Source organism: Artemia franciscana, chromosome 5 (assembly GCF_032884065.1).
Source record: "Artemia franciscana chromosome 5, ASM3288406v1, whole genome shotgun sequence".
NCBI classification, from domain to species: domain Eukaryota; kingdom Metazoa; phylum Arthropoda; class Branchiopoda; order Anostraca; family Artemiidae; genus Artemia; species Artemia franciscana.
Genome location: NC_088867.1, coordinates 42,092,334 through 42,119,053, shown reverse-complemented (window position 1 = coordinate 42,119,053; position 26,720 = coordinate 42,092,334). Strand labels below are relative to the sequence as shown.

The 26,720-nt window shown below is 33.9% G+C and overlaps 1 protein-coding gene across 1 annotated transcript in view; it reads right to left on the bottom strand.

The window, feature by feature from the left end:
* LOC136027430 (uncharacterized) overlaps positions 1 to 26,720 on the bottom strand; it is a 114,463-nt gene that overhangs the window by 43,382 nt on the left and 44,361 nt on the right. Inside the window, exons 3-6 of the mRNA XM_065704700.1 lie at positions 19,106 to 19,475; positions 16,699 to 16,813; positions 12,758 to 12,973; positions 5,231 to 6,221 (exon numbers count right to left, since the gene is read on the bottom strand). Coding sequence (XP_065560772.1) covers positions 5,231 to 6,221; positions 12,758 to 12,973; positions 16,699 to 16,813; positions 19,106 to 19,475 — 1,692 coding nt within the window. The remainder of the gene's footprint in view (positions 1 to 5,230; positions 6,222 to 12,757; positions 12,974 to 16,698; positions 16,814 to 19,105; positions 19,476 to 26,720) is intronic.

The window sequence follows — 26,720 nt, the reverse complement described above, 5'->3', positions numbered from 1 at the left end:
ACCTCAAGTGTCTGTGGGACCTGCAGACAACGTGTAAAAAGTATTATTGGAAACGTTCCTATTATACATAGGCAGTTTTTTTAAATGTTATTTCTTAGCGTTTAATTTCATAGTCCCAAAACAGGCCCAAAAAAGGTCAGCCATCTCGTCACTTCTGTTTGATAAATAAAAATGCCAGTGTAATTATCCATTTAAAAAATAAAAAATAAAAATTGCTAAATAAAATATTATAAATATAAATATAAATAAAAATAAAAAATTATTAAAAAGTTTAAAATTATTTAAAAAATTATTTAAATTATTTTAAAATTAAAAAAAAGCATTAATCTAAAATTGCTTTAGTATTTTGCGTATCTATGTTTGCACCTAACTGAACTATATTAATAACTAATTGAAGGTTCTTTTGTACATAAGCTTCACTCAACTTGTGCATATGCTTTGCTCAACTTCTGCGTAAGCTTTACTTAACTTGTGCAAAAACTGAAGTCACCCCAGTTTTCCATTTTGCGCTGTTTTCCGAATTCTATATACAGTGAAAATGGTCAGTTCATTAGAGCTAGTTTAGTAGATATATTTTGCGTAACTGGTGATGCAATAATGTATTTTCTTTTTCAAACAGCTCATGGTAACAGACTAGGAGTGACTTGGCTCAATGGTAACCAAAAATCTAAAAAATAAGATTTTGATACCAACTGATACATCAAGAGAATTGTCTTTTAATGCTTATCAAACAGTTCGTGGTAACGAACTGTAGTAAGGAGCGACCCGGCTCAATAGTAACCAAAACTCTAAAAAATGGAATTTTGGTACCAATAGCTACATCAAAAGAATCGCATTTTAATGTTGATTTTAAATATATAAGTTTCATCAAGTTTAGTTTTACCCATCAAAAGTTACGAGCCTGAGAAAATTTGCATTATTTTAGAAAATATGGGAAAATTTTTTTTCACCCCCTACTGTAGAAGTTTCAAGCTCCTATCTACAAAAATGTGGAATTTTATATTTTTTGCCAGAAGGCAGATCACGGATGCGTGTTTATTTGTTTGTTTTTTTTTGTTTTTTTTTTGTTTTTTTTTTTCCAGGGGTGATCGTATCGACCCAGTTGTCCCAGAATGTTGCGAGAGGGCTCATTCTAACGGAAATGAAAAGTTCTAGTGCCCTTTTTAAGTGACCAAAAAAATTGGAGGGCACCTAGGCCCCCTCCCACGCTAATTATTTTCCCAAAGTCAACGGGTCAAAATTCTGAGATAGCCATTTTATTCAGCGTTGTCGAAAAACCTTATAACTATGTCTTTGGGGACGACTTACTCCCCCACAGTCCCCGTGGGAGGGGTTACAAGTTCAAAACTTTGACCAGTGCTTACATATAGTAATGATTATTGGGAAGTGTACAGGCGTTTTCAGGAGGATTTTTTGGTTGGAGGCAGGGGTTGAGAAGAGGGGGATATGCTGGGGGAACTTTCCATCGAGGAATTTGTCATGGGGGAAGAAAATTTCCATGAAGGGAGCGCAGGATTTACTAGCATTACTTAAAAAAAACAATGAAAAAATAAATATGAAAAAGTTTTTTTTTTCAACTAGAAGTAAGCAGCAGCATTAAAACTTAAAACGAACAGAAATTATTACCCATATGAGTGGCTCACCTACTCCTAATACCTCGCTCTTTATGCTAAAGTATTTTTAGTAATTTCAACTATTTATTCTGCGGCTTTTGAGATTCAGGGATAATTCTTAATGAATTGGGACAAAATTTAAGCTTTAGTGTAAAGAGCGAGGTACTGACGAGGGGGCGAACCCCCTCATATATGTGATAAAAACATAAGAATAATAATGTTCTTTACGTAAGCTAATTTATAATTTACGTATATCTTTTACTTATAAAAAGATTCGTAAAAAATCAAAAGTTCTAGTTGCCATTTTAATTAACCGAAAATCGGAGGGCAACTAGGCTTCCTCCCCCGCTCTTTTTTTCTCAAAATCATTCGATCAAAATTATGAGAAAGCCATTTAGCCAAAAAAATAAATATACAAATTTCGTTTTAATTATTCCTCTGCGGAGAGCCAAAATCAAAACATGCATTGATTCAAAAACGTTCAGAAATTAAATAAAAAAATAAGTTTTTTAAATGAAAGTAAGGAGCGACATTAAAACTTAAAACGAACAGAAATTACTCCGTATATGAAAGGGGCTTTTCCTTCTCAACGCCCAGCTCTTTACGCAAAAGTTTTGTACTGTTTGAAAATGTAGAGTTAAGAGAAAGAGTCAAACTTTAGCGTAAAGAGCGGGGCGTTGAGAAGGAAAAGCCCCTTTCATATACGGAGTAATTTCTGTTCGTTTTAAGTTTTAATGTCGCTCCTTACTTTCATTTAAAAAACTTGTTTTTTTTTATTTAATTCCAAATATAAGGTTCATTAAGTCTAATATTACCCATCAAAAGCTACAAAACTGCGAATATTGACCTGATTTTCGAAAAAGGGGCTAGACACCCCCAAAACTCAAGCAACCTTAATGAAAAAAGCACCATTAGATTCAGCATTTTAAAGAACCTTAATGAAAAGCTTTCAAGCTCGTATATACAAAAATGGGTAACTTGGCAATTTTTTGCAAGAAGAAAGATCACGGTTGCATGTTTATTTGTTTTTTTTCCCTCAGAGATGATCCTATCAAACAAGTTATCCTAGAAGATTGGGAGAGGGCTCATTTGATCGGAAATCAAAAGCTCTAGTGCCATTTCTTAGCGACTAAAAAACTGGAGGGCAACTAGTCCCCCTCCCACGCCTTATTTTTCACAAAGTAATCCGATCAAAATTTTGAGATAGTAATTTGATTGAGCATGCTTCAAAGGTCTAGTAACTATACCTTTGGGGATGACATGACCCCCATAGACACCAGGAAAGAGCCTTGAGTTGCACAATTTACAAATTTTTACACATGGTATGATATTGGGAAATATATGACAATTTCTGGGGCGTCTTTTCTGCTGATTGGGGATTTTCCACGGGGAGAATTTTCTGTGGGGAGGAAAGTTACCGGGAGGATTTTTAGGAGTAAATTTGACAAGAACAGCATGGTTTTAGGAAGGAGAGAGGTTGTGTCGACCAAATTTTCATCTTAGACTAATATTTGAGAAGTGCCTTAGACATCACATCTTTTTACTCCACAGTTTTATTTTATTAGCAAGTGTATTATTCAGAGCTTTAGCGAGTGTTTTAGAATGGTATATATATATATATATATATATATATATATGTATATATATATATATATATATATATATATATATATATATATATATATATATATATATATATATATATATATATATATATATATATATATATATATATATATATTAAAGTGATCAGTACTTTTTACGAAAATAGAATTTCTGTGGTAAAGGGAGGAAATTAGGTTAGCTGCCAGTTTAATTGAATCAGGAGTTAGGCGGGGACTGCGTGTTATCCCTACTTATACGAATTGTTTTGATGGATTTTGTCCTAAGGAGAACAGCAAAGGCCATGGGAGAGCAATGAATCACATGGGGAATTAAAACACCCTTAGACTTATATTATGTTGGTGATTTGAGCGTCCTAGATGAAAATGTTAGCAAAATGAATAACATTAATGGAGGTGACATTTTGTGACTTCAGGGTGAAAAAATATGTTTGAACATTAATGTTAAGAAGAATAAGTGAAGGTGAAGAGGTTTTGTTGGGTAACAAGAAGATCGGTCAAGTGAACCGCTTCACTTACCTAAGTTGTATGATTAGCAAGGACGGTGGGTACAGTGAGGATTTAACAAATAGAATAGTCAAGGCCCAGGGCGTTTTTTTTACAGTTAAAAAAAATTGGAAGAATAGGAAGATAAGTCTGCGAACCAGGATTAGAATACTGGAAGCTAAAGCGGGTGACAGTGGTCAAGTATGGTTCTGAAGCATGGACACTCCGAAAGACAGAGGAGGATTTGTTAGATTAGGAGGAGGAATTAGAAATTGTCTGCGGATATTTGAGGTATCCGTCTGACTGACCGTATCTCAAACAGCAAGCTCTACGAAGAATGTGTTTCAATCCTACTTTCTTGGGCTATAGTTAGAAAAAGGTTGAGATGGCTAGGGCACGTTCTGCGGATGAAGGATCATACTCTGCTTAAGATCGGTTTTGTCAGCCAACCATCTAGGATCAGACGAATTTCAGGTCGTCCCAGAATAGGGTGGGAGGATAGTGTAAGGAAAGATTTAAGGAAAACTGGAACTTCTTAGGAGAGTGTAAAGAGGGAGGCCTTGGACAGATTGATATGGAGGAGGAGCAATGGTTCTCGAAAACGACAACGAATTTTTCTGAAAATTGGCACGTCAACATGGCCCGTAAAAATTCTTAATGGGTTACGACTATAAAAAAAATTTGTTTTTTTCCCCCAGAGGTGATCGTATCGAAAATACGGTCCTACTGATGATATTATGACATCCTATGAAGCTCCCAACAAAACCATGGTTGTTTTTTAAAGGGCTTTTGATTTTAAAATATTTGTGTATTTCAGGAAAAGACCAAATGTTTCGATATAGCTGGAAAAAATGCAGATGATTTTTAAAATGGCTCAAATTAATGGAATTATATTATTACTCGTGAGGACCACGATTAAGTTTTTTTCATTGGTGCTGACCTTTAATTTTAATCGTCTTTAAATGATTCACCGTTCTTGATTATTTCTACAATTTTTCAATTGAAACAGTAAAGCAATTTTCATGGGTATTTTTTATGATTCTCTAGTATCATAACACTTAGGAGGGATATCTTGAATAGCAGCTGGCTAAGTGCACTGCACTTTATAAGATTGCTTCTTCTGTGTATTGTTGTTTTAGAAGACTGATATCTTAGAGTGTAACCAAAATGTATCTATGTTATCATTTATTTGTAAGGTGTGCTGCCAAAAGAGAAATGCCACTTTTTGGTTACGATATTTTTATTGTAGCACTGTATGTTATTTAACACCCATTGGACTAGTTTTTATTCCTTGGAATAGTCGGTTAACTGAGGTGTTTTTTTTTTCTGTTAAAACATTTTTTTCTCTCTGAAAGTAAATTACGATTTTTTTTTCTTTTTTCAATTTTTTTTTATTTATCTGGTTATTTTCTTTTTGGCTAGAGTTTTCCCCTTCAGTACTGAGCAGATTATTGAAGATTTAACAGTTGCAAGTCCAGCATATAATGATCAAAGGTTTGGGAAACTGACCTGTCGTATACGTCTATTTTCGGAGGATGATCACTTCCGGGAATTGATGCAGATATAAGACGAATATGATGACTCTCTTCATGATCACTTGTTATGGGACTTGTATTGTTAGAAGATCCCTCAACTTCTCCCCTACTTTCCAAAGGACTTAGATTTCCCTTACTATCTGACTTAGAATTGGCTTTACAGCTTTCGCCTATAGAATCATCAGCAGAGAGATCAAGAGGTTTTTCTTCAATTTTTTTCTCGATTTTCGGCGACTCTGGAAGTTTCCTGCGCCCTTTGTCAATTAGACTTTCCCAAAACTTAAACGGAGTATCCTTCTTTTCTTCCGTACTTCGAAGAAACGATTCTGATTTTGATTTGCAGTCCATCTTTGTTACTTTTGGTGCTGCGGCCGAGTTACTTCTGTTCAATTGGAGTCGACGATCAGCATATTTTGATTCTGTTCTTTTCACGGGAGAGTTTGTCTTCTGTTTTTCAAACTTCACAGTCGGTATTACTGCTGTGGGTAGGCTTTTGAGACTAGGTACTGTGTTCATAATTGGGGGTACACTACCACTTCTATTTCTTTCCGCACTTGTTGGTTTTCGGTCAATGCGTGCACTTCTAGATACAAGAGGTGTTGGTGGAACAGTTCCATTATTTCTACTACCACTAGTAATATTTTTCACTCGACTGTCCTTGGGATTTGTCAAAATTGTCTGAGACGAGCTATCTGTGGTCTTTAAAGAAGCTTGAATTTGAGCATTTACCATATTCCTATCTAAGCTATCCATTGATAAATTCACACGTTTTCTGTCAAAGATTTCAGGGGCATAAATTGCAGCCTTGTTTTCAGATGGTTGAGTTTTTAGAGGTCGCCGTAGAGTTGCAACAGCTCGGACCGTAAGACCCATGCTTGGTTGACCAGAATTTGAGGAAGATGACTCATTGACCTTTCGATTAAATGGCTGACTCAAGTTGGGCGTTGCATTTTCTGACCCTTTTACTAAAAAAGAAAAATTAGACTCTTACACATTTAATAGACACAAAGGATGAGATATATTTTGTCATCGTGGAAGATCAAACTTGGAGAATGTCAACATTCACCGTCAATGTCCGAGATTCCTTTTATTTTCCTTGGATTCAGTCAGCTTTGCAATTCACCGGTTTTATTCAGTAAAACCGGTTTTAACGGTTTTATTCCGGTTTTATTCAGGGTTTGATTGTGTCAGGTTAGGTTAAGTTTTTAATCCATTTTCGAGATTTATAACCTTATTTAACCTAACCTAGCCTAACTTTAACTTTTACCATCAAACCTTGTATAAGACTGACAAAGCTGACTGGTAAAATTGACTGAATCCAAGCAAAGAAAAAGGAATTTCGGACAAGCACCGTTGAATGTTGACATTTACCAGATTTCAGTCATTCACCGTAACATATTCATAAAAAAATGAAAATCAGACAATAATTACAGGGCAATGGTCCCCACAAAGGCTACTTGGCACGCGAAAGAAGGGGGAGATATAAATATTCTGAAAAATATTCCAATACTTCAGCAAAACTAGACCACTTGGAGTGGAAGCTAAACAATTGTAATAGCAATAGAGAAAAATAAAGTTATAATAATGAACACAAGCATACAGAAACCAAATTCTTTTCACAATTCTCTCGAAGGTGCCAAATGAATTGTATTCTTGAGCAAAATACAACTGCTCGAGAATAGAACATCTAATCAAAATATTAATTGCATATCTTGTTCTTGGAGGAAACAGAATTAGGATATTCTGAGAGCTACAGAGGTGATAATTCAACCGATCTGATACAAAAAAAACAAAGCAAATCTAAAAGAATTAGGAAGATCTATAAAACATTTTCAAGGTCATGTAAATGTTTAGTTACTGAATAATTTATTTCCTGGATTATGTTTATAATATAAATGTTAATAAACATTTTAAGGAAAGAAAGAGAAGTGCACTTCCACACACTTGGGCAATAAAAAACAAATATATTTAACTAAGAAAGAAGAATCTCAGAAATAAATATCCCAGGAATAATATGTTTAAGCTTTTTTAGGATACCAAGTCTTGTTCTGCAAAGTTTCTGCATATTTTTGTTTTAATCAAATCAATCTGGTGCTTAAAAGATAAATTTTCATCTGGAAGGAAGCCTAAGGAATGGATATGCCCATTTTTTTAGTTTAATTTGAGAGCCTTTGGATAAATGAATTTCGGATATACGAGGAAAAACCTAATATATATGTGAAAACAAATTAGAAAACTAGATTTAGAAACATTTAGAGCAAAATAGCAGACACCAAACTAAAGTGAAGCAAATCTTCACTTTGAGAAGCAGTCTCAAACAGGCCCACAAAATTCAAACACATCCAGCACGAAGGTCCACAATACAAGGTTTACTACTGTTGACTGTCAAAATTAGGCCGTTTACATGTATTCAGAGCGCTGGCAATAGAATTGACCCTTGAGAGATACCAAACCCAGTTTTTGAGGTTGAATGGAAAAGCGTACCGACAAAGTTTCGTTTGCCACGCATATAAGACTTAAAACCTTAGGTCATTTTAGGACTAGAACTGTTGTCTTGTGGAATAAAATGGCCGTAACGTGGCACCTTCCTGTCGTCAAATCTCTTTCGTTTCGTAAAAAGGGTGCCAGATTAAAAAAAAGTACATACACATATATGCGAAGATACTTGCAAGATAAGATGTTTTCAACCAAAAAAAAGACAAACATAAATCCGATAAATACGATCCAAAATTCCAAGAAAGGCTTCAAGGCATGTAAATGTGGGGTCATAAAACAAAACATTAAACTATTAAACTGTTACAACATTAGGCTATTAAATATTCAAACATATACTATAAAACACATGAATATGTACATATGAGATATAATATACGGCGCCAAACTTCTAGAATACCCTGTGTTCACGAAAGTGGGCTGGTAGGGGGTGTGTGAACTCATCAGGATTCTACATTCCTGAATTTCAACTTTACAACAAGCAATCACTTGTAAGGATTCACTTTGTACAATTAATTGGCGTGGCGTACCTTCTACATTACCCTGTATATATATATATATATATATATATATATATATATATATATATATATATATATATATATATATATATATATATATATATATATACATATATATATATATATATATATATATATTTATATTGGTATCTCCTGTCCTCAAGCCTCGGGCTCGGCCCAAGTAAGCTATAAAAAATAATTTTAAGGTTTTACCAGTATTTCAGTGCTTTTAATTGCTACTAAGAAAAATAAAACGCTAAAACAAAAAAGATAATTAAAAAAATGAAAACACTATGCTGACAAGACAGTAAAAATTTTGAATATGAATCTTGGCTTACCGACAGAGTCATGCTTGAAATTAAATAAAAAAAACAAACTGAAAGTAAGGAGCGACATTAAAACTTAAAACGAACAGAAATTACTTCGTATATGAAAGAGGCTGCTTCCTCATAAACGCCCCGCTCTTTACGCTAAAGTTTGACTCTGTCTCTCAATTCTTCTTTTTAAAACAGTAAAAAACTTTAGCGTAAAGAGCGGGGCGTTGATGAGGAAGCAGCCTCTTTCATATACGAAGTAATTTCTGTTCGTTTTAAGTTTTAATGTCGCTCCTTACTTTCAGTTAAAAAAACTTGTTTTTTTTATTTAATTTCTGAACGTTTTTGAATCAATGCATGTTTTGATTTTGGCTCTCCGCAAAGGAATAATTAAAACAAAATTTGCATTTTTTTTTGGCTAGATGGCTTTCTCATAATTTTGATCGAATGATTTTGAGAAAAAAAGAGCGGGGGAGGAAGCCTAGTTGCCCTCCGATTTTTTGGTTAATTAAAAAGGCAACTAGAACTTTTAATTTTTTACGAATATTTTTATTAGTAAAAGATTTACGTAACTTATAAATTAGCTTACGTAAAGAACTTTTGTATTCTCATATTTTTATTACATATATGAGGGGGTTCGCCCCCTTGTCAGATCCTCGCTCTTTACATTAAGCTTAAATTTTGTCCCAATTCATTAAGAATGACCACAGAATCACAAAAGCCGTAGAATAAATAGTTGAAACTACTAAAAATACTTTAACGTAAAGAACGAGGTATTAGGAGGAGGTGAGCCCCTCAAATGGGTAATAATTTCTGTTTGTTTTAAGTTTTAATGCTGTTCCTTACTTCCAGCTGAAAGATTTTTTCATATTTATTTTTTCATTGTGTTTTTAAATAATGCTAGTAAATCCTGCGCTCCCTTCATGGAGATTTTCTTCCCCCATGACAAATTATCGATGGAAAGTTCCCCCAGCATATCCCCCTCTTCTCAACCCCTCCCCCAACCAAAAAAATCCTCCTGAAAACGCCTGTATACTTCCCAATAACCATTACTATATGTAAACATTGGTCAAAGTTTGTAACTTGTTGCCCCTCCCATGGGGACTGTGGGGGAGTAAATCGTCCCCAAAGACATAGTTATAAGGTTTTTCGACTACGCTGAATAAAATGGCTATCTCAGAATTTTGATCCGTTGACTTTGGGAAAATAATTAGCGTGGGAGGGGGCCTAGGTGCCCTCCAATTTTTTTGGTCACTTAAAAAGGGCACTAGAACTTTTCATTTCCGTTAGAATGAGCCCTCTTGCAACATTCTAGGACAACTGGGTCGATACGATCACCCCTGGGAAAAAAAAAATAAAAAATAAACACGCATCCGTGATCTGCCTTCTGGCAAAAAATACAAAATTCCACATTTTTGTAGATAGGAGCTTGAAACTTCTACAGTAGGGTTCTCTGATACGCTGAATATGATGGTGTGATTTTCGTTAAGATTCTATGACTTCTAGGGGGCGTTTCTCCCTATTTTCTAAAATAACGCAAATTTTCTCAGGCTCGCAACTTTTGATGGGTAAGACTAAACTTGATGAAACTTATATATTTAAAATCAACATTAAAATGCGATTCTTTTGATGTAGGTATTGGTATCAAAATTCCATTTTTTAGAGTTTTGGTTACTATTGAGCCGGGTCGCTCCTTACTACAGTTCGTTACCACGAACTGTTTGATACCTGAGAATCAGCTTAAAGATCCAAACGATTTTCCAAAACTATTGTATATTTTATAATTTGTAAATATTTAAGTTTTAGGCTTCAGAATAAAAAAAGTTATTCCAGATACGAGTTAACCATTAGTAACTAGATGGGCAAACAAAAGCTTAATAAATTTTCTGAATTAAAGGGCATAAGTTTGGCTGTCTAGATTCCATAGCTTGTGAATCTCCGGTTAACTCATCTGGTTCATTTTCTGCATCAGAAAATTTCCACAGCCCACATGCAAGGCTGGTATATGGGGAAAGAGGAAGGTTAACGAGGTTTGAACTCTCCGCCCAAAGATTTTCAGTCCAATTCGTAAAAACGTAACAAAAATGCATATAAAAAATTTTTTGATGCGTTTAGATATATAGATAGATAGGTAGATAGCAAAGTGTATTTCAAAAGCCCATGGGGCCATATAAACACAGAAATATAAATAAATAACAAACAAGCAAGGAACTTAATAGCGGTAGAAGTTACAAACACGCAGAGAAACAGAATACAAAGCGAAAATACCAAATCTAACGACAAGATAAATTAACCATATAAACTTTTTCTTTTACTAAGGATTTAGCTATTGACACTCCTATTCGAAATATTGTGGTTGTGTTACAATTAAAGTTTATTTGCAAGACCCCCCCCCCCAAAAAAAAAAACTTCCCCGGCCCCGATTCAAAATTCAGGATGCACCCCTGCTCACATAGTCTCAGCGGTGAATTCGAGCATCATCACAATCTTCACCTGCTAACACCTCGCCATCTACTATGTTTATTTTTTGTTTCAAACATCAGCAGACATTATTTCGCTCTAAGGATGCAGTAGATTTTGAAAATGGTTCAGTTTTCAATGTAGTGTGTCGTTTTGACTAATGGCAGAATTTTTTGCAGAAATGTAAGGAATCACGAACTTTAATTTGAATGATTCTTCTCTTTATTTTCTACAGCTATTATTTTGATACAATTACCCCGGAAAAAGTGCATCCCTAAAATGAAAATTTAGCATGGAGGGGAAGGGATCTGGAATACCATAAAAAAGGTTTGCCCCTCAAAATATTTTAAATTTTCAAGGAGGGGGAGTCTTTTGGCCAAATATTCTCTTGGGAGGATGCCACCATTCCTCCTCCTCAACATCACTATTGAATGCTTAGTCCGACTGTAATTTTTCAGATAGAGGATCTTACAAGGTATATTGTAAACTAGCTCCATGTGTAAGGGTTTACAGATAGTCGGAGAGCTTAAGTATTAATGGTCTCTTAAAGCTTAATCCTCTTCTCCACCTTTAAGTCGTTTACAGTGTATACGTTTAAAAAATGAATCATTACAACAGTATGTCACGAACAACTTAAAAAAAAAAATTATGGCAGTTTTGAACTGACTGACTATCTCTGTGCTATCAGTCGATAGTATTTTGACACTTATGTGATATAGTTATTGCTTTCTTGGGGTACGGAACAACCAAAAACGCCTCTTAGCTGTGAAACAGTCTTTTTTATTACTTAAAAAGGCTGTAGGTTAATTTGCATAAGGGACTCCAATTAAAAAAAAAAACACAAATGAAAATGCGATACCCTTTTGGCAAGAGTACTCCATTTTTAGTTCATTATAATCAAAAATAAACAACAAAAATTAACAAAATAGCGCTTTAGTTAGGATTTATTAGCCATTCTGATTTTGATGGGTAGTATTAGATGGCGCTAGCTGTTGCTTTCTAAGAGCCCTTTATTTTTGGTGCATCAATTTTAGCGTGAGGAATAGATCAAATCAGCTAAAGATTTCAAAAGAAACAGTATGTTAGCGCTTCTTATCAATATTTGAAGAATTTTTTGAAAACAGTTCATTTAAACCCTTGATAAGAAAGATGATAAGAGTGAGTGTGGTAATTATAGAGCCACTAACTCGATTTTCGTATGAAGCACAAGAATATTAATTTGTATTAATTAGCAAAGAAATTTTAAATTAATTAGGATAAGAATACATTTTAGACTTAGAGATACTGTGCATAAAGTTTTAAGAGAAGGAAAGAATGATTTTAGGAAGGAGAGGAAGTGTCAGAATAATATCCGTTCATAAATTAATAATTGAGAAGCGCCTGAGTCATCAAACCCCTTCAGTCCTTAGTTATGTAGATTACGAACAAGCGTTTGATACAGTTGATACAAGAACTTTAGTGAAGGTCTGATCCTTGTATGGTATATCCGATAAATACATTATAGTGATTAGTGACACGTACGAGAATAACATTGCTGCGGTTAAGGTAGGAAATGAGGTTTGTAGGTTTCAAAACCCCTTATTGAAAAATCTTAACAATACTTGACAATGCCCCACTTCTAAAGCTTGGACTTTTTTCTCAGGTATAATACTACAGATCATTGTACAAATATTATAATAGTACATTAATGATTAGTATTAATAGAAACTATACCTCTGCCACTCCCTACACTATGAGGCTTGTAGAATGCCGCCAATGATTGGATAAGCTTCATAATTGCTTTAATATTGCCGCCAGCTAAGTCATGAGGGGTTATGGTAGCGACTTTCACCCTTTGTTTTGCTAAATGAGCCAAGATTCTCTCCATATTGATGAGGCAAACTGCTTGAGTTTGAGGTCGGTTGTCAAGGCCAATCAGCGGCTTGGACGCTGCAAAAGGGGCAACATCAGTTTCATAAACATTCATTACATAAACGCTATTTGTATAAAGGGTAAGTTCCTCCAAAATCAAAGTACGTTGTAACGAATAGACTATTTTTCTCACTGCAAAATGGCTATAGCTAATGGTATTTATGGTTTATTCACCTAGAAAAATAGAATTTTGCTCGAATAGAAAGATATCATATCTAAATAGCGATGAAGACCACACTGCCTTTCCATATCAAACAAAAACAACTTCGAAAATGTATATACAAAACGTATTAAAACAGCCTTAGCATCCTTACTTCAACGAAGTTTAACCAGGACTAAAATATATATATATATATATATATATATATATATATATATATATATATATATATATATATATATATATATATATATATATATATATATATATATATATATATATATATATATATATATATATATATATATATATAAGAACTTACATCAAATTGTGAAAATTAGAAAATTAAAGCTAAAAATGTTTTTAAAAAACCTCTAAAAAAGCCATAGCATCCTTACTTCAACGAAGTTCAACCAGGACTTTAAAATTAAAACATTTTTAGTTTTAATTTTCACATTTTTATTTAAGTTCTTATATATATTAAATAAAAAAACAAGTTTTTTAACTGCAAGTAAGGAGCGACATTAAAACTTAAAACGAATAGAAATTATTTCGTATATGAAAGGGGTTGTCCCCTCCTCAACGCCTCGCTCTTTACGCTAAAGTTAGACACTTTCGCACAGCTCTACTTTTTAAAATAATAGGAAACGTTAGCGTAAAGAGCGAGGCGTTGAGGTGGACAACCCATTTCATATACAGAATAATTTATGTTCGTTCATTTAGGTTTAAGTTTAAACTTTAAAGTTTAGGTTAAAATCAGTTTAGACATAAATATATAGATTAAAATTATAAATGAAATAGTAAAGAAGAGACATAGAGAACATGTAAATAATGTTAAAATCTCAAGGTTTAGATTCTAAAATTCTAAATAGCTGTTTTATCTTATATACCTGGCCCTAGAGAAAAATCTAAGCGAACTTTGCTTAAACAAAACATGGAAACTTGCTTCAACTTATTGGGGCTCATAAGTAGTTTTCTAAATTCTGGAAAAGATAAAAAATTTTGCAATTTAGTTATTGTAGTCTATAGTGTATCCCTGCTCTTGTGACAAGTACTAAATTGGCTGAACTAACCAACAATTGACGAAACGATCTATCGAGCACTGAAATACTATATAATACCAATTTTTAAAAAAGGTAACAGGCAGGATCATAGTAATTATAGAATAATTAGTTTAGGAAATGTGATGAGTAAGATTTTCTGCATGGTTATAGAATCAAGATTAGGGAAGTGGTTGGATGTAAAGGAACTGTTATCCCCTTTTCAGGTAGGGTTTAGAAAAAACCATAGTGCAGTAGATCATATTTTTACATTGAGAATTTTTGTAGAGAAGTATAGGAAAGGAAAAGGGGGAAGGTTATTGGCAGTTTTTTTAAACCTAAAAAGAGCATATGATAATGTGGATAGGAACCTGTTAATGTTAAGCCTGTTATCTTTAGGACTGCCTCACTATTTTGTATTGTTGCTGGAAATGTACAAGTACGTGAAGTTAGTAGTGAGAGTGGCGGGAAAGAGCTCAACTCCTGTGCTATCTTTATCGGGAATAAAGCAGGGATGTGTGCTGTCACCGAAATTGTTTAGCCTTTATTTAAATGATGCCAATGAATTTTTCGTTAAGAACAATGCACCAATGATATCGATAGATTTGCTTAAACTGTGCTTACTACTATTTGCTAACGACATCGTATTACTGGCTTAAACAAAGGAGAAACTGCAACAATTATCAGAGATTGTGGAGGTTTATTTGGAAGAGAAGAAGTTAATCCTGAACACATCGAAGTCAGTGGTGATGGTATTTGGTCGTAAAGCCATGGAAATGAAGATGTGAATTTTTTCTTTAAAGGTGAAACTATACCAGTGAATAATGAATTAATTTATCTTGTGGTAAAGTTTACTAGTAATGGGAAATTCAGTGGGCATCTGGATCTAGCGAATGCAAGGGGGAGGTATATTAGCGGTGAAATAGCGAGGAGCAATCTTAGACGGGTGAGAGATATTAGAGTACATAAGAGGATTTGGACAAGTAAGATAGTGCCGGCGATGCATTATGGAGCAGAGATCTGGGGCTATCGGAAAGGTCCAAAACTTGAGGTGGTTATGATGAGATATTATAAGAGGATGTTAAGACTATGGGATTCGTTTAGTATTTTGGTAATCCAGGGGGATTTAGGGCTAGTATCGATGCGATCTATGAGGCTAGTGACCATGGTGAGATATTGGGTTAGGATACTGGGTATGCAGAGATTTACGGTAGCAAAGGCAGCATACTTAGAGGCGTTGAGACAGAATAGTAAAACAGGATGGCCGGCGGAGATTAAGGATATCTTAAATAAGGTTGGATTAGGGGAATGGTGGAATGAAGGAAAGGGGATTATGGGTATGGAGGAAATAGTAATAAGGGAGGTCCAAGAGAGGTTGAAGAACCAAGAAATACAGATATGGTTGGCAAGTCTGGATCGTTCAGGGTCGTTAAAATTGTATAGACAGATAAAGGGTAGTTGGGGGGAGGAGGTATTTTGGAAGGCTTGGTTAAGTAGAGAGGATTTGAAGGCTTATTTGGATTGGAGGGGAAATGGATTTTTGATTGGGGAGAAAAGAAAGTATCAAGGGAGAAGAGGGGAGAAGGTAGAATCTATTGCTTGTCCTATGTGTGGATCTCAGGATGAAAGTTTAATACATTTTTTGTGTGACTGTGTCGAATTGAATGATTGGAGGCGATAGATGTATGGTAAAGAAAAATTGAATGAGATATGGATGGTAGATAGAATGAAAGAGACAAATTTCCTGAGTATTAAAAGGATAGCAAGATTTGTAAGGATTGCAGCGGCACATCGGGAGCGTTTTCTTTAAATAGTATTAATTTAATTTAGTTAATTTGTTGTTTGTTTTTTGTTATGTAATTTTCCTATGGCCCACGGGCTTTTTCTGGAATAAATCTTTATTATTATTATTATTATAGTATGGGGTGGCTACTATTGTACCCCAGCACGGCTACATGGCAGGCTTTTATATATTGATCCTCATTCTCGCTTGTATTCTAACCGCTGTATTAAGTCACTTTTAAAGACTTGTTAATTAACAGAGTTATACCAAGTTCGAATATTGATTCAATTTATGACTTTATTTTTAAAAAAGAGCCTATTGTTAAAAATTGTGACGCAGTCTAACAAAATAATCAAGTGTATGAATTAAATAAATATAAAAGCACAGATAACTATTTCTCAACGGAACAGTAAAGTTCATTTTCAATTCGGTTTTAATATTTTAATATCAGTTGCTTCTGTGCTGGTTGTCTAGAGTTTAGAGGAGTCTCTCTTTTACTCATATTGTACTTCCGTGTTTTTTACCATGGATTAGAAATTATAAATATTTGGTTTGTTTTATTTTTTCTTCTTTGATTTTGAAATTTCTTGCTGTTTTATATAGGTTTGCATTAAATTCACTTTTCCAACTATTGCTTACGCTATACGTATCTGTATAATTAAATCACATATACCATAATTTTTTTTGTCAACCTAATATTTTTGTTAGTAAGAGTTGGAATGCATAGTTGGGTATGCACTAGATTAAATAAAAGACTTACAGACAATTTGCACCAGTGTTGCTAATACCTTGTCCTCCTTGAGCTGAGAAAGGTCTTTTATGGCTTTCATTCCCGGTTTTTTCTGTAGTTGCCAGTTCACCCATGCCAAGTACGCCTAGAAATATATTAAACTGTTGGTTTTTGAGGAAACAATACGATTTATTTCTTAAAGAGACTAAATAAAAGAGAAAAAAAGGTTGGAAAACATAAGCGATAGGCCTTAAGGATTATCTGATCAGGGAAGCTAAAACTATTTCGTTTTGGTTTTTGATAGCTGAGAAGATGCTCAAAATTAAAATGATTTTTAGATAGATTTCAGTTAAAAAAAATATTAAGTTTTGAAGTCTCAACTTGATTCCCAACTCCAATAGCGTTTAGTTTTTAGTTTTTCTTATATAACTTTAAAAAAAAGGCCCAAAAAGAACGTTTAAGTTTTTCTGGTTTTCGGTAGTTTATATAAGAAATAGTGTCCTAAACGCATTAATTACTTTGACATACATAATACATTGTGTCTACTTCCCTCTTTACTTAGCCACCTTTACTGTGCTGCCTATGACCTCAGAAGTAGACTAACTATTCAAAATCTTAACTCAATGCAAATTTCTCATTAAGATGAGATAATACTAAGCAGACTGCCCACATTCCTTGTATTACTCTCCTTTCTTTGGAAGCACCTATAGAAATTTTCCCACACTGCAGTATTTCCTCTTCTTTCTTTCTTTTCCTTTCTTTTGTCATTTTAATATATTCTTACTTTTTTATTTCTTCCTATTTACTCGAATCTCGTCACTACCCTTGTCAAACGTTTGTCCTTACAGTATTTTCTTACCCTTTCCTTCTTTTCCATTCTTTCACCTTTATTCTTTTTACATATTTTCTCTTTTTTACATTTCTTATTTCATTTTAGCTATTATTAGTCAAGCTGTTTCGATTGTGTTCCTTCCTTGCTTTTTATTTTCTTTCTCTGCCCTTTCTTCAATCTTTGTTCTTCTTACGTTTTTTTGTAGATTAATGGCATTTCTTGACTAGAAAAAGTAATGTTCTGAAGTCAGCCTTGCACAGCCGAGGTCTGCTGCAAGGTCTTATATTTTTAAACGAAAATCAGTTCAAAAATCAACCAAAAAGTATATTTGTCTTTTTTTATTTACAAGAGTTTGTTTGAATATATATTTCTCATCGAACGAAAGCCACTTCTTTTGGAGATACGATACTCAAGAATATACAGCTTCGTACCGATAACAAAAGTTACTAATTAAAATAAAAATTCTCAAACAAAAGTAAAGCACCATACTGAAGCTAAAGAATAGTAGAAACTAAGTCACATGACAAGCAAAATAACGAACAGAAATTAATGTGACTGAAAAAATAAAATCCAGAAGAACAGAAAGTGAAATGAATAGTTGCATCAAACTTGATAGCAAATATTAGAATGGATGAAACCTAAAACGAATAGGCATGATATAGAGTAAGAAGGGTAAGAGGAAGAAAGTGCCGTTGGACACTTTCCCGCAAAGCCTCACTATTTTATGATTTTTACACAATTTCCCACATTTCACATACGAATTGTTGCCCACTTTCCTGCAAAAAAAAAAAAAAAAAAAAAAAAAAAAAAAAAAAAAAAAAAAAAAAAAAAAAAAAAAAATCCCACACTTGTGAATAGAGCTATGAATCAAAATAAATCTAAGTAATTGCACTTGAAATATCAAAAGTTACGAATTGTTGCCCACTTTCCTGCAAAAAAAAAAAAAAAATCCCACAATTGTGAATAGAGCTATGAATCAAAATAAATCTAAGTAATTGCACTTGAAATATCAAAGGTTAGATAGAGTATGAGTATGCCCTGTATATTGTGAACTAGTTTTGCAGATAAAAATGTGCTTGTATGGAACTGTGTGTTAGACAGTATTATGGGTGGATATCTATACGAGCGTCTTTCCTCCAATACTGATCTGTATGAGCAGTACATGCGTGTGGCATGAATTTGATAAGTTAACGTATATTTGGTCGCTTTATGATTATTATATGACTTAATAAGGACTAAATTATCACTGTGAATCGTTTGTTATGGACTAAAAACGTTTTCTAAAACGAGATAACTAAAATTAAAAAAGTGCATATAATTTTAAAGTAATTTAGCTCTAATTTATCATTAATCGAGCGTAAAATAATCTATATTTTGTAAGTTAATTCGTTTTGTAACCCTCTCTGTTTTTTACTCGACAAGCCATAACGAGCCGTTCGTTATTTGACGTCTAAATACATTGCAGTTTCTCTACAGCTTATTATTTATGAATAAACTGATAAAGTGTGAGAGCTATATCAAAGCTACTTAGCCAATATATAGCAAACCAAATACAAAGAACGTCCAAAAACAAGAAACGTTATCTTATAGAAAAGAAGAATATACCTGAGTTTGGGCTGTGTTGGATGTTGGGGTCTCTCTATCTGTTGTCTTTGGTTCGTGTTCCAGCTGAAATCCATGTCGGGCTTCGTAGGTAGGTGGTTGAGCACTGTCATATTGCTGATTATTATTATTGGGGTGACCATAAGGGCCACTATAAATTCCCTTTTGATGAATTTCTGGTAAATTTGTCCCTGACTGATGAGATACCATTGAGTAAAAGGCATTACTATTCTGTTCTGGATACATGTCTACTTGTCCATAATTCTGCAGCGAATATTGGGCAGGAACCAGTGGTTGTGGAAAATTCTGAGTTTCTGGATAGTATCCTGTGCTTAAAGGGTATTTTGGTAGCTGTAGGGTGCTACTATTACACCTAGAAAAGGAATTAGATGAATTAGAATTTAAGTTTTCTGTCAGTCAGTAATTTTCCTAAAAAGTCCTAAGGCTTCATTGCCAGCAAAAGTGACAATTAAAGTTTTTTAGGACGAAGGTAAAATATTCAGTGAAAGTGAGCAACAAAATAGCTTAACTGATTGAGATCCTTTCAACATGAACTACGACTACTGTAAAAAAGATCGGTCATAAAGAACAAATGCTTGATTATGGTTTTGGCTATCAAGCATTTTTTTTTGGATAGTCTTCCTTATATCAAAAAGTTCGGGGTGACGAACTGTAGTAAGGAGCGACCCGGCTCAATAGTAACCGAAACTCTAAAACACGGAATTTTGATACTAATAGTTACATCAAAAGAATGTATTTTATTCTGATTTAAAATATTTAAGTTTCATGAAGTTCAGTCTTACCCATCAAAAGTTACGAACCTTAGAACATTTGCCTTATTTTAGAAAATAGGGGAGAATCCCCCTCCAAAAGTCATAAAATCTTAACAAAAATCACACCATCACATTCAGCGTATCAGACAACCCTGCTGTAGAAGTTTCTAGCTCTTATCTAAAAAAATGTGGAATTTTGTATTTTTTGCCCAAAGACAGATCACGAATGCGTGTTTATTTTTTTTTCCAAGGATGATCGTATCGATCTAGTGGTCCTAGAATGTCTTGAGAGGGCTCATTCTAACAGAAATTCAAAGTTCTGGTGCCCTTTTTAAGTGACCAAAAATTTGGAGGGCACTTACCTCCCACGCTTGTTTTTTCCAAAAGTCACCGGGTCAAACATTTGAGATAGCCATTTTGTTCAACATAGTCGAAAAACCTAATAATTATGTCTTTCGGGACAACTTAATCCCCCACAGTCCCCTGGGGATGGGCTGCAGGTTATAAACTTTGACAATTGTTTACATATAGTAACGGTTATTGGGAAGTGTATAAATGTTTTAAGGGGGACTTTTCATGTTGAAGGGGGGTACGTGGGAGGATGATTCCATCGAGGAATCTATCATGAGGGAGAGAATTTCCATGAAGGGGCGCAGGATTTTCTAGCATTGTTTAGAAAAAAACAATGAAAAAATAAATAATTTTTTTTTTCAACTTGAAGTAAGGAGCAGCATTAAAACCTAAAACGAACAGTAATTATTACATAAATAAGGGGGTTCGTCTCCTCCACAATACCTCGCTCTTTACGCTAAAGTATTTTTAGTAATTTCAACTATTTATTCTACGGCCTTCGTGATTCAGGGGTCATTATTAAAGAATTGGGGCAAAATTCAGGCTTTAGTTAAAAGAGCGAGATATTGACAAGGGGGCAAACCCCTTCGTATACGTAATAAAAATGTACAAATGTAAAAGTTCATTACGCAAGTTAATTCGTAAGTTTCGTATATTTATTACTAATAAAAACGTTCGTAAAAAATAAATAGTTCTAGTTGCCTTTTCAAGTCACCAAAAATTGGAGGGCAACTCGGCCTCCTCCCCCATCCTTTTTATCAAAATCGTTCGATCAAAATCATGAGAAAGCCATTTAGACAAAAAAAAAAAAAATCAATATGCAAATTTCGTTTTAATTATTCATTTGCGGTGAGCCAAAATCCAAACAAGCATTAATTCAAAAACGTTCGGAAATTCAATGAAAAAACAAGTTTTTTTTAACTGTAAGTAAAGAGCGAAATTAAAACTTAAAACAAACAGAAATTATTCCGTATATGAAAGGGGTTGTCCCCTCCTCAATGCCTCACTCTTTACGCTAAAGATTTTATTGTTTTAAAAAGTAGAGTTGAGAGAAAGAGTCAAACTTTAGCGTAAAGAGTGGGGCGTTGAGAAGGGGACAACTCCTTTCAAATAAAGAATAATTTATGTTCGTTTTAAGTTTTAATGTCGCTCCTTACTTGCAGCGAGAAACCTTTAGTTACTGTTAACCAGAACAACCAGAAACTGTCAACCAGAAGTTACTGTTAAAGACTAAATGAGCCCGAAACGAATAGAAACTAAATAAATAATCATAGCAAATAGCCTTACAACAGGTACTAGTATAAATAAATAGATAAATCTCAGAACTAGGAAAGCTTAAATTGAATTTGCAAGTAAAGCTCAAAATGAACAAAAATATTTTGCTATTGAGGCATAAATCAATCCCAAAACGAACAAAATTAAATAAACAATCATAGCAAACAAACAAACAATAGTCGCTAATATAAACGAGTAAATAAATTTTAAAACGAATGAAACTTAAGTTGAATATGCAAATCAAGCTTGAAACGAACAAAAGTCTGTAAAGAGGAGCTTGGGTTTTGCCTCCTTCTTTCAATGTAAAAGTCTAAAACCTACTGTGTTATTGGCGCTTTACTGAAATCTATATGTGTCTTGAACAGTCTTGAAAAGCATAAATGAAATCAAACTGATTGTTTGATATATAATACAATTAATTGTTGAAAGACCATCAGTTCAAGATTTTATTTCACTGTAATTTTATTTTCATTTTAAATGCTGCAATAACTGGAAAAGAAAATATTGGTAATATAATTTGCTTTCAGTAAAGCACCAATGACTTTTGACTTTTACAGTTAGGGAAGGGGATAGTATCCCAACTTTTGTTTGTAGTGAAGCTATATTTGTCTTGAACAGTCTTGGAAAGAACTAATAAAATTAAACTAAATATCTGATATTTAATGATATTAATTGCTGAAAGCTCATCAGTTCAAAATTTAATTTTACGGTAATTTTTATTTTTATTTTCAATGCTGTAATAAATACAAAAAATATTTGTATTATAATTCCTTTTAGTAATAAGCAGTATACCTTATACTTATATAGTTCGAGAAACGGACAGTAACCATACTCTTGTATACAGTGAAGAAAGCATTGAGTAGCCACTTTTGACACTTTTACAACTACCCCTATCGTATAAAGTAGGCCTGAAAAAAATATTACATTGAAATCTTCAATTGCTCATTTATTTCAAACTTATTCAATGAATTTCTTCTTCAAATCTTCCATTTTCCGATTTACGTCTCGTTGTGGAATCGGATGTATATCAGCTTTGTTAGCTTGCGAAAAATGGAACTGTAACCAAGTTATTCATTTCTGGACAGGAATAACCCCGTCTAGGATTGACCCAGTAAAATTCTTAGAAGGAGATTGAATCTGCCGCCTGTAGGGGCAGATCCAGGGCGAGAGGGTTGTGACGTCCAATTTTCTTTTTGTTTTGTGACAACAATACAGAGCTTTTTTATGAATCATCTTGAGAGATATTTATATCATGACTTTAAAAAACAAACGATTCCAACAAGTTTAACAATGTAAAGATTCTAATTTGTGTTTTACCCAATGACATTGCCTCATATTTGTAGAATATGGAAAAATGAATACCATGGTTCAGTTGTACGAGGGTTCAGTTGGACGGGAGTTCAGTTGGACGGTGGTTCAGTTGCACGGGGGTTCAATTACACAGGGGTTAAGTCAAATGGGAGCTCCGTTAAATGGGGTTGAGTTGCACGGGGGTTGAGCTGCAAGGGATTCAGTTGAAAGGGAGTTACACGCACACCATATTGAATCAACTTTGACGAAATAAAACTGGAAGATAAGTTACGGGTGGCAGAATGCAATGAAAATATATAATTGTGGTTATATGTTTGACAATTAGGGGGGTGGGTGGGTGGGACTGAAGTATAGCCAATCTGTATGCAAAATTAGCTAAAACTATTATGCATATTATGAAGTAACAATTGTTTCATCAGGGTTAACCTAACTTCACTTCTTGGGTGGGGTGGCTATAACACATTAGTACCCTTTTTTACTCTAATATTGGTCAATTGTTGAACATATTAATAGTGAACTTGATAATTTGGCCAATTATTCACACCCTTGTCACACCCCCCTCCCAAGATTTCACTCTAGATCCGCCCTTGCCTGCTTGTCAGGGTTTATCCGCAAGCTTTTTTGTGGACAATTGGCCTTGTGAATGCAAATACTGTTGAGAAAATGTTTGTTTTCTGGTTCGACAACTTCTCTATTTCAAGGAAGTACGCTTGCTCACGCAGAAAACCGAAGATAAAATGCCATCAACTAGGGGACTAACCATATTTGAGAGGGGTTTTCCCCTACAATCCCATACATTCTTAGTTTATATTTTATGTGCATACCCTTTGTTTATTTATATTTATTTTGTTTGACCTATAAAATAATAACTTATTTGCTCTCGTGCTGCTCAAAATGCTTCGGTGTTGCTCAAACTCATTGTAACCGGTTTCTACAGAAAGAAAAATGTCACGTGGCACGTAGCGGACGATGATAGGCTATACATTATAACTGTTTATATATCCTACTAATATATTTGCCTACACTTCTCAAATGAAAAATAATGATGATCAATGCATGTCAAATATTGTTTTTAATGTTATTGATTAAGATAGAGGTCAAAGGTTTAATGAATTATGTATTAATAGATCAAATCATACGCTATTTCATCCATAGGGAAAGACATGTTTCATTTTTTTTTTATTTGGCTTGATTCCCTATTATAATTCTTCTCAAATCTTTCCCTCCGAATCTTATGTTCTAAAAATCTTTTATTGCACGAAAAATAATTTCGGAATTCTGTCAAAGTAGAAAACAATTTTGGTGATATTTATCTCAAAATCGTAAACTTGGTTATGGTGAAATTGATAAAATCGGGATTTTGGTTACCGTAGCACAATAGCATTTTGAAGATATTTTCATTGAAAACCACCTTTTTGCACCTTAATAGTAAAAGGAGTAGATCTATTAAGAAACTTGGAGCTCAGGTACTTAAGGTTCAACTGGGTTATATCTTGATGAATTTATGCTGGAATGACCACAAATTTTAAGATAAAAAAAAGAATCGAATTCGCAAGCACGGTACGAAGACAAAATGGGACTAAACCAGGCTCAACATGCTCATAAATCTACGGGTTGAAATTTAGAGAATAGAATGAGAATAGAGATAAGGAATGAAATTAACAGAAAATGCATCCAAGGATTTAGTGCGGGGAAAAAAAGGTTCAACTTTTTTTCGATGAGTTGCGGCTAGGAACTCAATTAGTCTCAAGGTAAAAGAAGGAAGCAAATATCGAATTCAGAAGTACAATGCAAAGGCAATAAACAGAGTCATAAACAGAACGAGAAATTTAACATAATTTAATTTAATAGATAATTTAAATATAATAATTTAAACATAATATAAATTTAAGTTTATAATTTAAACATAATAGATCCTGGTCCCAGGCACCTATGTTAACCATAAGATATATAAGATTTTCCCTCTGCTAAGGCTTTGAACCCAAGAGCCCCCTCCCTTACGTAAGTACGTACATTGGATGTCAATTTTCTACGGCTTCGATCTCTCGCCTTGGGTTAGGGAGGGCTCCGGAAAGTGTGCCTTAAAAGAAACTGAGTGTGCTAGAAGTGTCAGCTATAAATAATTTTGAGTCTTGAGATAAAATAAAGACTTAGGCACATGGGTTCAGTTTTTTTGTAATGTAGGGGGAGCACTAGAAGCGTGAAGAAAGTGCAACATTTTATAACTATTTTGTTTTTATGTAATTGGGGGAGGGCACTCTTCCTTTGACTAGACTTGAATAAGCTCAGCTGAGCCAACTTGCGTTTTAATAATGATAGCACAGCCTTTTAAGACTACTTCTCTTGATGAGCCTACAAGGAAGCCCATGCAGCCAGGTGTGTAAGTAGGAAGAAGCCTTGAGACCCAAGTCATCCTCACGATATCCCTGGAATTTCTGAGATTTCCCCCTGAAATTCCTGGCGTTTTTCATATAACGTGCCAGTTCTTTTTTTTCAAATATTGCTTTTTTTTCAAATATTGCATCAAACTAATTTCTGCTGACGTACCAGAACGTGGGTTCAATAATCCGACGTTTAGTGCCCAATTTCAGATAATCCTATCTGCGGGATGTCGTAGACAATGTGAAGGCAATGACGTGGCATAGTACAGATACATTAAGTACATTAATTACATGGAGGAAAACGGTAAGTTTTCTTTAAGTAAATATATAGAAAACAAATAATAAGAAAACCAATCGATAAAGGTTTTCTGTGTTCTTCTAAGGATCAGTGGTCATCTATTGATGTGTATAACTTAAAAGTGTTTCTTATCCTCTTGCCGACGCCACAACGAACATCGCTCTCTTTCATCTGATTACCTGCCGTTAGGTAAAAGAGCTGAATGTCTCTGCAGAACTTCTTGAAAATCTTTTGAAACGAAGGGTAATTTCTAAGGTAGAAAAAAAACTATAAAATGATGACTGTACGTAATAAGTGTAATGGATATGATATGATTCCATCAGTACAATCTTATTGGTGTTTCATTGTCAGTTATCAATAAACTATTGATAGCTATTAATAGTTTTTGATATTATTTGATAGCTGTTTTTGGGTTTAAGTTGTTACCAATAGGCAATTCTCTAACCTAATCAATAAATTATCAAGAGCTATTAATATTTTTTTGGGATTTAAGTTGTTACCAATAGGTGATTCTCTAAGAATATCTACTTTGGGTGATTCAGAATTATTCCGATAGGATTACGAATTTGAAAAGTTTCAAGTGCATAAATTACAACGGTACATCTTTCCGGAATTTAAGAACACTCTAAACCAAACTTCTTTTAAGTTAAAGTCAGAATCATGCTTTAAAGTCGGTAGCTTGTCCATTACCTTACCAAGAAAATGAATTATAGTGGACAAGAATATTCCAACTATGTTAGACATGACTATTAAAATAATAATAGCGAAATACTAATGAAATCTTATTTCACGTTCAGCCTTCAAGGGTCGAGGACAAAGTATAAAGAAAAATTAAAAAATGCTATTAAATGAAACTAGGCAAGGAAGTTGGCTATTTATTAAATGACAGAAAATTTCAACTCTGTTTAATACATTTGACCACATAAATTGGAAAGCTGATATATTATTATGTAGTAATTGTACTTTGGACAATGCATGAGGAACTACCCGCCAAATGGAATTCTATGTGATATCACATGAGTTTCGTAATTTTGTCATTAAACCGTTCAGGGTAATTAAAGAAATTAAGAACTGACCCTTGTTAATAAAGCCAAACTCTAAGAGCCAATTTTTTTTACAAAACGAGAAAAGAATTTGACTAATTTGGTGAATATTTTTCTTTCATCTGAAAGTAAGGAGCAACATTAAAACTTAAAAAGGAACAAATTATTCCATTTATGAGTAGCGCT